This window comes from Neophocaena asiaeorientalis, unplaced genomic scaffold (assembly GCF_003031525.2).
Source record: "Neophocaena asiaeorientalis asiaeorientalis breed wild unplaced genomic scaffold, Neophocaena_asiaeorientalis_V1.1 scaffold648, whole genome shotgun sequence".
NCBI classification, from domain to species: Eukaryota; Metazoa; Chordata; class Mammalia; order Artiodactyla; family Phocoenidae; genus Neophocaena; species Neophocaena asiaeorientalis.
The window spans coordinates 7,086,969-7,100,727 of record NW_020172781.1 but is presented as its reverse complement, the minus strand read 5'-3'; the positions used below and the strand labels follow the sequence as shown (position 1 = coordinate 7,100,727).

Sequence of the window (13,759 nt, the reverse complement as noted above, 5' to 3'; positions counted from 1 at the left end):
CTAAACTTTATTCTTTTTATGTATAAAGCACAGATATACATATTGGACATACACAGATACACATTATATCTGTGGTATTAAGATTCCACGGAGGAGAGGGGTGGCAGTTTGGAAAACAATGTCTAAAAAGACTCCGGAGGGTGGCAATAATGAAAAAAAGCTTGAGAAACACTAGACTTGATCTAGAAGTTTCCTTCTAGGTCTGACAGTCTGTGAATCCCTGATTCTAAGTGAAAGGATTGGTGGGAAATGTCTGAGTGAACAGGGAACAGCAAGAATCTAAAACCTCAGGCAGGAATAAACCTGGTGTTATGGACTGAAGTGTTTCCTCCCAAAACTCACAAGTTGAAGTCCAACCCCCAATACCTCAGAATATAAGAGTATTTGGAGAAAAGGTCTTTTAAGAGGTAGTTAAGTTAGACTTTTAGGGTGGGGCCCTAATCCAAGAGGACTGGGGTCCTTATGAGAAGAGAAAGAAGCACCAGGGGTTGACGCACAGAGGCAAGGTCACGGGAGGACACAGGGAGAAGGTGGCCGTCTGCAAACCAAGGAGAGAGCTCTTACCAGAAACCAACCCTGATGGCACGTTGACCTTGAACTTCTAGCCTCCAGAACTGTGAGAGAGTAAATTTCTGTTGTTGAAGCCATCCAGTCTGTGCTATTTGGTCTTGGCAAACACAGCGAACCAATACACCTTGGATGTTTAAGGAAGCATCGCTATAGGGACATGAGGTCAGAGAGATCACAGGGGAGGCAAATGATGGCCAGCCTTGTAGGACTAGGAAATGTTTTGTTTCATTCTTAGAATGGAATGGGAAGAGTGAGAGGGTTTTGAGCAGGGGAGTGAAGATCTGCCTTACATTTTTAACAGGACCACTCTGGCTGCTGGGCGGAGAACAGGTTGTTCAGAGGCAAAGGTGGGACCAGGGAGACTGAGGAGAGAGGTGGGGATGACTTGGACCAGGGTGGGGACAATGGGGATGGTGATAAGGGACTGGGTTCTGTTACATTTTGAAGGTGCAGACATCAGGATTTGCCAGTGGATTGGGTTGTGGGTGTGAGAGTTTTTGGATTATTCCAAAGGTTTGGCCCAGACAGCTGGAAAAGTGTAGCTTTGGTTTTGGATGGGTTCTGTTTGAGATGTGCATTAGACATCCACTCGGAGGCATCAAGGAGGCAGCTGATATTCAGGGATGGAGTTCAGAGGAGAGGTCTGAGTAGAGACAAGCTCCAAGGAAGAACTGCCTCCCCATCCCTCTCCCATCATCTGCCCCAGGCCCATTCTTATCTACCCTACACACCTGTGCTTCCCCATCACAGCGCGTATCACAGGATACTATAGTCCACTGTAGACTTGTCTGTCTTCCCCATCCAGCTGGATGACAGAAAGGACTTTGTGTATCTTGTTTACCATTTCCCAGGGCCTGGTGCACAGTAGGTCCCAAGCAAATGATTGTTTGAATGAATGGGATGCCACAAAGAGGGGTTAAAAATTACTGAAGTGCAAATGTTCCCAAACACTTCCCTCCCCTTCCTGAGCCAGAGAATGTTATCTTTTCCAGCAGGCTGTTCAGAACCCCACCCCTTCCTGATTCTGTCAGACTTACTTATGACAGAGGAAGATTGTCTAGAAGAATAGCCAAATGGCTTATGATTGTTAAGACAATCTATATGTACAGAACCAGGAGAGAGAGTAAGCAAGGGTGGGGGTTGGGAACGTATGTGTAGATCTTGCCACTCAGGCTGCAAATGGAATAGGAGTTTATTTCTTTGTTTTAAAAACTTTTCAGGTGGAAGATGTTAAATGAGACTCCAGGGTAGTATGTGTGAGAAAGAACTGGGGAGAGAGAAAAGGAACGTGAGAAGCTTTAGGGGAGAGAACTGGCTCCCTCCATGCGTGGCTTTAAAAAACACAAGCTTGGGACAATTTATCAGGAAGACAGCAATCACAAATATATGTGCACCTAATAACAGAGCATCAAGATTCTTGAAGAAAAAAAAACAAATCAGGAAGCAAAATTGGACAAAACTAAAGGGAGAGGCGGATAGAGCCAAATCATAGTGGGAGTTACTAACAGCCCTCTCTGAGGGATTGATGAAAAACTGATTTTTTTAAAAATTTGGCAAAAGGATATAGAAAAATTTAACCCAACATTGTGAACCAGCTCAACCTAATCAACATTTATAGAACACGATATAGTAAGCCCCCTGCATACGAACGAGTTCCGTTCCGAGAGTGTGTTCGTAAGTCCAATTTGTTCGTTAAGTCCAACAAAGTTAGCCTAGGTACCCAACTAATACAGTCAGCTATATACTGCTGCTTTTACACTTGCTTCTGGACATCCTAGGCTTAAAATAAAGATACTGTACTACTATACTCTATACAGTACTGTACAGTAAAGTATACAGAAACACAACCACTTGTAGAGGATGCACGCATGTGACAATGTACGCCAGACACACGAGCTAACTGACGTGACTCGACATATGAACGCGCGTTCACATCTTTGAAAGTTTGCAACTTGAAGGTTTGTATGTAGAGGACTTACTGTAGCTAACAACTGCAGGATTTAAACAGTATTCAAGTCTATCAAGAATAGACTATAAGCTGGGCCATAAAATAAGTTTCCGTTCATTAGAATATTGAAATCTTGAGTATGTTCTCTGACCACAATGGACTTGAATAACAAATCAATGACAGTAAACTATCTAGAAAATCCCAATAAAATATCTAGAAAATAAATATTTATATACCACACCTTTAACCTATGGGTCAAAGAAAAAAATCAAGGGAGACTAGAAAATATCAAACCGAATGATAATGGAAGCACATCAAATCAAAATTTCTGGGAAGCAGCTAATGTAGTACTTGCAGGGAAATTTATAGCTCTCAACGACTATATTGGGGGGAAAGAAAAGAGGGGCCAAAATTAATGACCCAAGAGTCTACCTTTAAAAGCTGGAAAAAAGAAGAATAAAGTAAACCCAAAGTAAATAGAAGAAAGGAAACGTTAAGGATGAGAGCAAAGCTCAGTAAAATAAAACACAAATGATAGAGAAGAATCAATAAAGCTAAAAGTTGGTTCTTTGAAGGGATTAATAAAATTGAAAACCACAGGCTAACCCTAGACTTTTTTTTTTTTAATTACTTTTAGTTTTTCGTGCTGACTGTGCATGGACTTGCCCACGTGGGTGCTGGGGTCGTACGGGTTACAGGGGGAGGCAGAGGAGAGAGCATGTAACAGCCTCCAAAGCTCCTCTGTTCCAGACAAGCACATGTTCACTGCTCAGCGCTGGACCCCCTGCTCACTGCTGGATCCTTCGGATGCTCTGCACCTGGAAGGTCTGGGCATGAGAGCCCCACTCCCGGAAATGCTTGTAGTCGCCTGAGTGGTGATCACACTCCAGCACATACTGAAACCCTCGGTAGCCAGGAAACTGGGAGCCAACCCAGCTGGAAAAGGGAAGAGGCAGACTGTTACCCTGAAGAGGCACCAGCATGGTGATTAAGACAGGGACAAGGGGACCCCATGCTGCAAACACACTCCAGCCATCCTGGACTTCCTTCCCTGGCATTCCTGCCCAGAATGTGCCCTGCTCTCCCCAGCACTGGGTCCTTTTGATCACGCTGTTCCCTCTGGCAGTAACACCATTCCCGCCCTTCTTTGCCTGGTTAAGTTGGATTTATCCTTCAGGTCTCAGCTCAGTCATCAGGGCGGTCTGACAGTCCCCTATTGAACCTTTGTAGCACTCATGTAATTAGGTAATTAACAGATGATTTGTAAAAATGTCAGGCTCCTCTGCCAACAGGAAGCTCCTGGGTGTAGGGGTGTGTGTGCTGGTTCATCATTATCTAGTGCCTAACATGATACCCAGCACAGAGGAGCTCAATAAATATTTGATGAAGAAAGGGAGGGAGGGAGGAAGGAAGGAAGGAAAGGACAGAGGGATGGGTGGAGGGAGAAAGAAGTGGGGAGTCTTATTTTTTCCCCCTCCTGCCTTATTCAGGGGTACCTCCAAGGCAAAGGCTATTCTTTCAATTCATCGACCCCTGCATTGTTCAGGACTAGCTAAGGATTGGTGTCTCCTTTTCTGAGCTTCCCTTTCCCTTTCTGTAAGAGGGAAGCGGACTCAGGAAGCACAAGAGGTCCATCCTACTCTGAAACAAGATCCTCTGGTGCTTCCCGAGAAAACTAAAAAAATAAAGTAACCCTACCTCCCATCTTTGTCCCTGCCAGCCAGGAGCCAAGGGGTACCTCAGAAGGTGACTCTCATATCCTATATAACTGAGGATCTCACACCTCAGCCATCCCCTGGGTGAAAAGGGTGGGAAGGGTCAGTGAGTCCTGGGCTTGAAGCTGGATTCAGTTACCTACCTGCTGTTGGATGTGGAGCAAGTTGCTTAACCCACATCTGTTTGTTTACTCCTGGGCATCCATCCTCTCCTCTTCTGGTGACAGACCCTGTCACATCCACCTGCCTCAGTCAATGTGGGAAAATCCTCACTCTAGCAATGAGCACGTGACCAGGTCTAGCCAACCAGAGCACCCCATTCCTGTGGGCATGGTGATTGGTTTAGAGTTGAACCTGTGACCCAAGCTGGACCAATGAGAGCCTTTCCTGGAACCTTTCGTGGAATCACTGAGAAAAAGGCACTCTCTTTCCCTGGGGCTGGCTGGAATATAAGGATGAAGCTGCCATCTTATCTTCACATGAGAAGAGCTTGCCTAAGCATATAGCCACACTGAGGCAGGCAGAGCAAGAGGGGGAGAAAGACAGATCCCTACTGTCGCAGCTGGATCCAGCTGTGCCTGAAGCTAGTTACAGGGGCCAATAAATAACCTTTGAGCTCAATATCAGTGTGATCTGGGTGTCCACTACTTTCAATCCAGAAATTTTGCCTGACAGCTCCCTGTGCCTCAGTATCCTCCTCTGGAATGTGGGCATCAGGTCCCCAAAGTCCCCAGCATACTGTTTTCACGGGAGGTGTCCCCATCCCTCTCAACATCCTCTCTGTCCCTGCCAAGCAGAGCCTTGCATCCACTTACGCCCCCGAGTTGACATGGAAGGAGCCCACTTCATTGCCATCCCAGCCCATGGCCTGGAGGGAGGGGTAGTCATCGCTCAGCTCTCCTTTCTTGCCCAGGAAGTTCTCTTGCTCAAAGATGGTCAGCCTCGAGTCGCGGTGGTTCTGCAGGTACAGGGAACAGAGCCAGAGTATCAGGTCCTCAGTCGGAAACCCAGGAGCCTCTGCTGGCCCCTACACCCCTGTTCTTGTCTCCAAAATCAGCCTTCCTTGAAACTTTCTGGAAGGACGGTAAGGCAACAGGCACCAGAAACCTTACAAGAGGTGTACTGCTTGTCCTTCCAGAAATTCCTGTTTCAGAAATTTACACAAAGAAGATAATCAAGGAGAAAAGAAGCGTTGTTGATAACAGGAGGGGGCGGGGGAGGGAAGGGAAGGGGGAAGAGAAGAGAAAAAACAACCTGAATACCCGATAACAGGGGATCAGGTACACTGGGATATTGCACTACGGTTAAGAGAAGGGTGTGGAGAGCTGGGTTCAAATCCTGACTCTCCACTTAGCAGCTGACTATGCTTAATCATCTAAAGAAAAAAAGTATGGGGACTTCCCTGGTGGTGCAGTGGTTAAGAATCCTCCTGCCAATTCAGGGGACACGGGTTTGAGCCCTGGTCCGGGAGGATCCCACATGCCGCGGAGCAACTAAGCACGTGGGCCACAACTACTGAGCCTGAGCTCTAGAGCCCGCGAGCCACAACTACTGAGCCCGCGTGCCACAACTACTGAAGCCCGCGCGCCTAGAGCCCGTGCTCTGCAACAAGAGAAGCCACCACAATGAGAAGCCCGCGCACCGCAACGAAGAGCAGCCCCCGTTCGCCGCAACTAGAGAAAGCCCGCGTGCAGCGACAAAGACCCAACGCAGCCAAAAATAAATAAATTTATTTTAAAAAAAAACAAAAACACATCACACAGCATTTCTGAGCCTGTTTCCACATCTCTAAAATGAAACTAACCACATCTGCTTTTCAGGATTGTTTTGAGAACGAAATGAAACCAGAAGTCGTAAACTGGGTAAAGGTAGGGATTGCATCTGTGAGAGTCCTTCCGAGTCCCCGCATTGGCGCAACGCCTGGGCCGTTTGTGAAACAAATGAACATTCACCAAATGATATACTAGGGCGCTATGGAAAATGATGCCACAGGTGAGATTTAATCATCTGGGAGAGTGATTGTGATATACTTGCAGAGGGAGAAAAGCTGGTTTCCAAACTTTAGGTTCGTTATGATTCAACTTTTATAACCGAGTGATATATAGATATAGATGGATATACAGATCTAGACATAGATACTGATATCAACACTGCAAATATAATCTGTGGGTAGCATATAAGACCAAGGAAATCTCCAGCACTGACAACAGTGAGCTTTTGTCTCAGAGGTGTGGGTATAAGTGACTTTTATTTTCTTATTCGGCCATATCAGGTTTTTCCCTGAACTTTAAGTGATAAATATGTGTGCCATGTGATTTAAAATCCATAAAAGTTGTTTTTGAAGGAAAAAAAGTACACCTTTCCAAGCCTCAGTTTTTTCATCTGTAAGATGGGAGTAATAATGCCCACCTCCACCCATACTCTGTAAACAGTAGCAAAAATATAAAATCGAGAACACTGATAATGAATTAGGAACAAGAGGTAGAACGCTTCTTCCTCACTTGCCCTGCCATCTCTGGCACCCAGACTCTCCCACTGTCCCTCAGTCATGAAAAGAAGGACACACAACACGGAGGAGCTCATATTATAACCAAAGTTGCAATGGGCAGAACGTTTGTGGAGGGCTCTGTCCAGATGCTATACGTACATCCCTTTACCCCACAACATAGGTACTATGGCCCCATTTCAAGATGAAGAGACTGAGGCTCAGGGGAGGGACTGCCACCTCACACAACTTGAAGCAGTGACATGAGAATTTGAACTCTGGGACATCTGGTTCCCAAACCCCCACTGGAGGGGCTCAGGCCACCCCAGGCTCAGGCAGTGGCAGGACTCACAGCGCAGGCCACGGGCCGGAAGGAGGTGAGCCTCTCGGCGGGGTAGGACGTGTTGCCACTCCAGGCATCCCAGGACGGGTACTCACCCCGCTCCAGCACATACTGCTGCCCTTGGAAACCGGCGTGCTCAAAACCCACCCACCTGTGGACAGAGGGGAGAGAGCAAGAGGTTAAGAGGCCCCCACCCTGACTTCTGGACCAGTGGTTGTCACGCAGGGGTGACTTTGGCCCCCAAGGAGGCATGGAACAATGGCTGCAGGCATTTTTGGTCCTCGTGCTGGGAGGAGGGAGCAGAGGGTTTTGCCGCTGGCATTTAGTGAGTAGAGGCCAGGGATGCTGCTAAACGTCCTCCAAGGCACAGGACAGCCCCCCAGCACAGAATTACCCGGCCCCAAACATCCAGCCTGTTGACATGGAGGAGTCCAATCTAGACCTAGTAGCCCACTGCCTCGCTGTGCATACTGTAGGTAGGGGACCGGCTCCGTGCAGGTAGCTGGCACTCTTGCACGTGTCCCTCTAGGCCATGTAGATGAGGCTTGACCACATGCTGACTTAAGCCTTGGCCATCTCATGACTGTCTCTCTCTCTCTTAACAAAACATATCTCATGCTCAGAGCCTCAATCAGGCAACAATGTTCAACTACAGAATGCTACTATTATTTTTTTTTTTTTTTTTTACTATATTTAGTTATAGTTACCTTCTACTTTTGGTGAGTGATATTGGCTTTTGATTTGTGCCTAAGAGGGACATTTCAGATGCAACACTGGGTTTTAAAGGTCTGCCCCCGCAGGGCTGCCTCATCCAGTGGGAAGGCTCTGCGTGAATGGCGCCCCTTACATTTGAGCAGTGCACAACCTGCACGACCTTACACTGCCATCCTGCACACTCCCCAGCATCTCAGACACAAGGAAGGCACACCGGTACAGTTAGAGCCTGGGAAGGTAACACCTAGAACATCTAAAAGTCCCAGCACCCCTCTCTTGATCACCTCCTGTCTCCCCCACTCCGATTCCAATCCCCCTGGACTCACGCTCCACTCAGCACTTTCAAAGATCGCACAGTCTCAAAACCAAGCTCCAGCACACTGGGGCACTCAGCTGTGAACTCATGCCGCCGGCCTTGGAAGCCCTCCTCATCCCACACCACGATCTATGCCGGAGAGAAAAGGTGGAGACGCGCATCAGAGTCCCGTGAGCGGTTAGGCCTTCACCCCAGGACTCAGGGTGGGGCAGATCAGGTAAAGCAGGGGTTGCAAACTCACATGCCTCCAGGGGCCAGGAAAGGAGCGTGAGGGCTGAGGACCCGGGAGCATAGGCCCTGTGGAAGTGGGCGGCATCTGCTCAGCGCCACCTACTGTTGGCACGTGATAATGAGACCAACTGTTAAATTTCCCAAGACAACCCTTATATCTGGACTTTTCTGTGGACCTTCCATGTTTTCAAAGGCTGATGACAAACTCAAAGGTTGGGTTTTCTTTTTATTCTCTTTTTTAACACAGAGGAAGTCAAAGAAATCATGCCCAGAGACTATGTGCCATTACCAGTTTGCCATCTCCGCCAGAGAGACGGTTGAATTTGGGACCATAAGACACAAGTTCAAATCAAGACCCCAGTGTGTGAACTTGGGCAAGACCCTCTCCCTCTTGGAGCCTTGATAGCATCCTCTGTGAAATGGGCCCTCATTACCGCCCGCCAGGGGTGAGGTGGGGATTCAATGAAGGTGGGGGCGGTGGTCCCCAGGATCTGGGTTCGACCTGTGCCCTCCCACTTCCCAGACATCACCCCCTTCCCATGCCTCTTCCTACCTTCCAGTGTCCCGCTGACTTGGTGCACTGCAGAGACATGTTGCTTGTTTCCTACACAAGAGAAGAACGTGATAAGCTTCTGCCCTGACTCTGCTCCCCTCCTTGAGGCTGAAGTCTAGTTTGGGCTGATTGGGATCCAGATGGGGTCCAGATGTGCCTGAGGTTGGGGGCAAAGTGTGGCTTTGGCCTGTCCCTCTCCTACCCTTTCCATCTGTGACCAATACCATCTCCTTTTCTTCCAGCCTACCGCTATCTCAAAATGTACCCATTCTTGGTCCCATTCCTCTAAGCCCTGCTCTGTATTGTTTTATCTGCTCACTATGGGAAATTTTCTGTAGCTGCTGGTGGGCGGATGTTTCACCCCAGGCAAGAACCAAGGTGCTCAGCTTAAGATAGCCTCCCAAAGACAGCATCTGACCCAAAAATGGAACTCTAATAGTGGAAGTTGAGGCAACAGGATTGCAGGAATAATTCTGGTTTTAAATGGGGGTTGCAGGTACTGGTCTTGATGTCTGGATCCTAGTTAGGACGCCTTGGTTAGGATGAGGATGGCATTCAGGATGGCACAGTGATGTCCCCAGGACTGGGGACCTGGGCTCCCCTCCCTCCCAGGATGCTCACCCAGAGCTCAGATCCCACTCCTTCTCCGAGCCTGGGACTTACCGAGATGGACCCAGAGAACATGCCAGACCTGGCACCAGCGGAGGTCAGACTCTTATAGGCAGGGAGGAGAGAGGGCCCCTGGGGGACAGAGCCCTGACTCAGCAAGCGAGCAACGGGAACAAAAGCCAGCCCTGGCTGGAACTGCAATAGAGAGGTGTCAGCAGCATTGGCTTCGGCTGGGGGGGAAAGGTCGGGTTGCTCCCACTCAGGGATTACCCATGAAGAAGGCAAGAGGAGGAAGGTCTGCCTTAATCAGCTCCATGGGACTCCTGACTGGAGAAGGATAACAAGCGGTAGACACAGAGTCTAAAAACCTCGTCCTTCCTAGCTGTGTGACCTGGGGCAGGTCGTTTCCCCTATTTCTTCCTGGAAAATGGGACAAGAATAAACTATATCACAGGACTGGTGTGAGATTATGTAACATGCCTGGAACAGACATTCAACAAATGCCTATACGTTTCCCCCTCCCAGGTCCCTTCCTCTTCCAGTGGGAGCAATCAGGGTAGGCTTCATGGTGGAGGTGGCATTGAAACTAGGCTCTGAAGGGTGAGGAGGATTTGTACAAAGTGAGATGGAAGGAAATGCTTTCGCTGGGCAAAGCTGTAGAGGTAGGAATATGGGGCTGGTGGCCTGATGGTGCTGGAGTTCAGGGACCCTGAAGGAGAGCAGAGGGACACAGGCAGGAAAGGTGGCTGGGCCAGGGCCTCCAGGGCCCACAAAGCTCAGAGAGGAGTCCAGAGGGCTCTGTGAGCAGAATGAAGGAGCTGGTGGGTGTGAACATGCTTTGCAAACTGTACCACACCTGCTGAATATCCAGGGTTTCTAGAATTCTCTTTGTGCGCCCTCTCCCCACACTCCCACCCTCTGAGTTGGCCTAAGAGGGGGCTTTCACAGCATGGGAAAGAGCATGGCTGGAAACCGGATCGCTCTGGGTGACCTGGAGGATGTCCTAGGTCAGCTCATGGCATCTAAAATGGCAATATTAGTTCCCTCCTGAGAGGGTTAAGGGTAGCCCTATCAGGGCTTCCCTGGTGGCACAGTGGTTGAGAGTCCGCCTGCCGATGCAGGGGTCACGGGTTCGTGGCCCGGTCCGGGAAGATCCCACATGCCGCAGAGTGAGCCACGGCCGCTGAGCCTGCACGTCCGGAGTCTGTGCTCCGCAACGGGAGAGGCCACAACAGTGGGAGGCCCGCGTACCGCAAAAAAAAAAGCATAACTTTAATATTAGTTTGCCATGAAGATTAAAGGCTAAGAATGTAGGCTCTGTAGCCAGACTGCCCGGGGTTGTGTCCCACTCTTGTTGGCTCAGTAACCTTGAGTATGTTACTTAATCTCTCTGAGCCTCAGTTTCCTCATATGTAAAATGGGTATAACAAAGTAAATTGGGTTTAACCTAAGAGATAGGGGTATTGTGAGGGTAAGTGTGAATTACACATGAACAGCACTTGCTGTTCCGGAACTTCGCCTGGAACACAACATTCATCGTGTGTCTCCATCATCATTGTCATCATCATTGCTAATAAAAAAAATTACTATGGACACATCTGCACTCCCATGTTTGTTACAGCATTATTCACAATAGTCGAGAAGTGAAAATAACCTAATTATCCATCAATGGTTGAGTGGATAAAGAAGAGGTGGTATATAGATATAATGGAATATTATTCAGCCTTGAAAAAGAAGGAAATCCTACCATTTGTGACAGCATGGATAGAACTTGAGGGCATTGTGCTAAGTGAAATAAATCAGACGGAGAAAGACAAATACTGTATGATTTCACTTACATATGGCATCTTAAAAAGACAAAATAAGAGAAGTGGAGAGTAAAATGGTGGCTGCCGGGGGCTGGGACGTGGGGGAAACAGGGAGATGGTGCTCAAAGGGTATAAACTTCCAGTTACACGAATAACAAGTTTGGGGACCTAATGTACAACAGGGTGATTACAGCTAATACGTATCGTATACTTGGATGTCGCTTAGAGAGCAGATCTTACATGTTTCCCAACAACAAAATAAATAGTAACTGTGATGGGATGGAGGTAGCGATCATTTTGCAATTTGTAAATGTATCAGATCAACATATGGCACACCTTACACTTACACTACGTTGTGTGTCATTTATATTTCACTAAAGCTGGGGAACATGATTACCCTTAAATACAGGAGGGCATCGTTTTTAAGAGCTTGGGTTCAGGAGTTAAAAGGATGTGACTGGGACTTCCCTGGTGGTCCCGCGGTTCAGACTTCGCCTTCCAATGCAGGGCGTGTGGGTTCGATCCCTGATTGGGGAACTAAGATCCCACATGCCTCGTGGCCAAAAACCAAAATAAATAAAACAGAAGCAACATTGTAACAAATTCAATAAAGACTTTTTAAAAAATGGTCCACATCAAAAAAAAAAACTTAAAAAAAAAAAAGATGTGAGTCCTAATTCCATTTTACAGATGAGGAAACAGGCTGAGAGAGGGGAAAGGGACTTGCCTCGGTTTCCTCATCGGCAAAGAGGATTGATCTCAGAGTGCCCACCGTCATAATGAGGATTACAGGAGCCAAGTCAGTCAGATGCTCCCAGTGGAGCCATCCAGCATGGGGCCGTGCACCCCCTACGTCTGCCCTCAGTGTTTGGCTGGCAGCCCATTGCCACAGGGATCATGGAACCGCCCCAGACATCTTGACCTTGAAAACCAGACCTGTGGGTGGCCCCTACCACAGGCATCTTGGCCCCCATTACAGTGGCTGCCCCATCCTGCGGTCGCTGGCCCCCTCCCAGGCCTTGGCCCAGGATGAAAGGCTGAGGGGGAGGCCAGGAAGTGAGGCGGGGGTGGAAGGGCACAAGGCAGAGCTGGCCCCAGGCCACGGTGACCTCCAGGTGCAGCTGGGCTCCGCGGGGAATCTGGGTTCCTGGACCCCCATAGAAGAAGCAAAAACCTATGCAGAATCCCCTCTCCCCGCCCCCCCCACCACCTGGGGCCAGGGAGTCAGACTGCAGGCTGGTCTGGCCCAGCAGTGCCCCTGGGTCTCTCCAGCCCTGGCTCTACTATGAGTTCGCCCTGTGTGACCCTGTTGAAGTCCATTGTTCTACCCGGGCCTCTACCTGACATCCATCTCTCTCTGTCTGTCTCTCTCCCCATCACCGTCCATCTGCCCCTCTGTATGTCCATCTCCATCATGTCTCTTTCTCTGTCACTCTCCACTTCTCCCAATCTGTTTCCCTGTTTCTCTCTCCCAACCTGGTTTCCCTAGCTCCCCCTTACCCGGACCAGTTCCTGACTCTGACCTCTCTGTACCCTAGTTTTGCTCATCTGCCAAATGGGTATAATGAAAGTGCCAAATAAGGTGGGTCGTCCTGGGACCTGACCAGAGGGCAGCGGTAATGCATTTAGCGCTACTCACGGCCCCCTCTTTCCTGTGCAGCACCCCATAGGGACACGTGCGCCACTGATAACTGCAGACACGGAGGCCCTGAGGGATAGAGACTTGCCAAATGCCGCACAGTGCAGAGTGGCTGAGCCTGGACTCAAACCCAGGTCCCCTACCTTCTGGGGGCTCCCCTTTTCCCTGCCCCAGGATTGGCAGCCAGCGGGGACCCTGTGGGCCCAGCCCCGGCTGGGGTTTGTGAGAGCGGCACCCGGGCAGGGGCTGGGCAGAGGCGAAGCGATGTGGCTACTGGCCAGGGTTTCTGCTGTGCCTGCCGGGCTTACAATGGGAAGTGCTGCTCTTTGCAGGAACCCGGCAGGGTCAGGCCCCTGACTCTCTGCCTGGGGCCTGCTGAGCCAGCTCCCCCTTTGTGCCACAGACCACAGGGTCTGGTGTCTGCCAGACTATAAAATGGGGGGTCGGGCCCTCGTCACCCACTGCACCAGCCTGCCCTCCTGCCTGCCCTCCAGCAGGAAGTAGCAGGGCCCCAGGTAAGAGGGGACCCACCGCAGTTAAGAGCCCCAGGGGAGGGGAGGGGACAGGACAGAGGCAGAGAGAGGGGGAGGCAGAGAGATCAGGGACAGAAAAGAGTCAGGGAGACGGGGTAATCAGGAAAAAGGTAGAGGGAGAGAGAAAGAGAGAGAGAAAAGATAAAAATAGAGACAGGCAGAGAAAGGAAGAGAGGGAGGGAGGAAAAGAAAGAAGACAGACAAAGAACAGATAGAGAGAGAGATGCAGAGGTATAAAGAGAGCAAGATACTGGGGAGAGAAACAGAAAGACAGAAGCATAGGCAGAGAGAGAAG

At 49.3% G+C, this 13,759-nt stretch overlaps 2 protein-coding genes across 4 annotated transcripts in view; one reads left to right on the top strand and one right to left on the bottom strand.

Moving 5' to 3' along the window:
- Positions 1-2,806: 2,806 nt before the first annotated feature.
- On the bottom strand, positions 2,807-9,559 carry CRYBA4 (crystallin beta A4). Its single transcript, XM_024741554.1, has 6 exons — positions 9,539-9,559; positions 8,876-8,926; positions 8,102-8,220; positions 7,071-7,212; positions 5,049-5,191; positions 2,807-3,454 (listed from the first exon to the last, which is right to left on the bottom strand). The coding sequence occupies exons 1-6, from the start codon at positions 9,557-9,559 to the stop codon at positions 3,307-3,309; spliced, it is 624 nt and encodes a 207-aa protein (XP_024597322.1). The 3' UTR covers positions 2,807-3,306.
- A 3,656-nt stretch (positions 9,560-13,215) lies between these two features.
- Positions 13,216-13,759, top strand: part of CRYBB1 (crystallin beta B1) — a 13,804-nt gene continuing 13,260 nt past the window's right edge. For all 3 annotated transcript variants that reach the window (XM_024741552.1, XM_024741550.1, XM_024741551.1), the window contains exon 1: positions 13,216-13,446. The gene's annotated coding sequence lies outside the window, so the exon portion shown is untranslated. The remainder of the gene's footprint in view (positions 13,447-13,759) is intronic.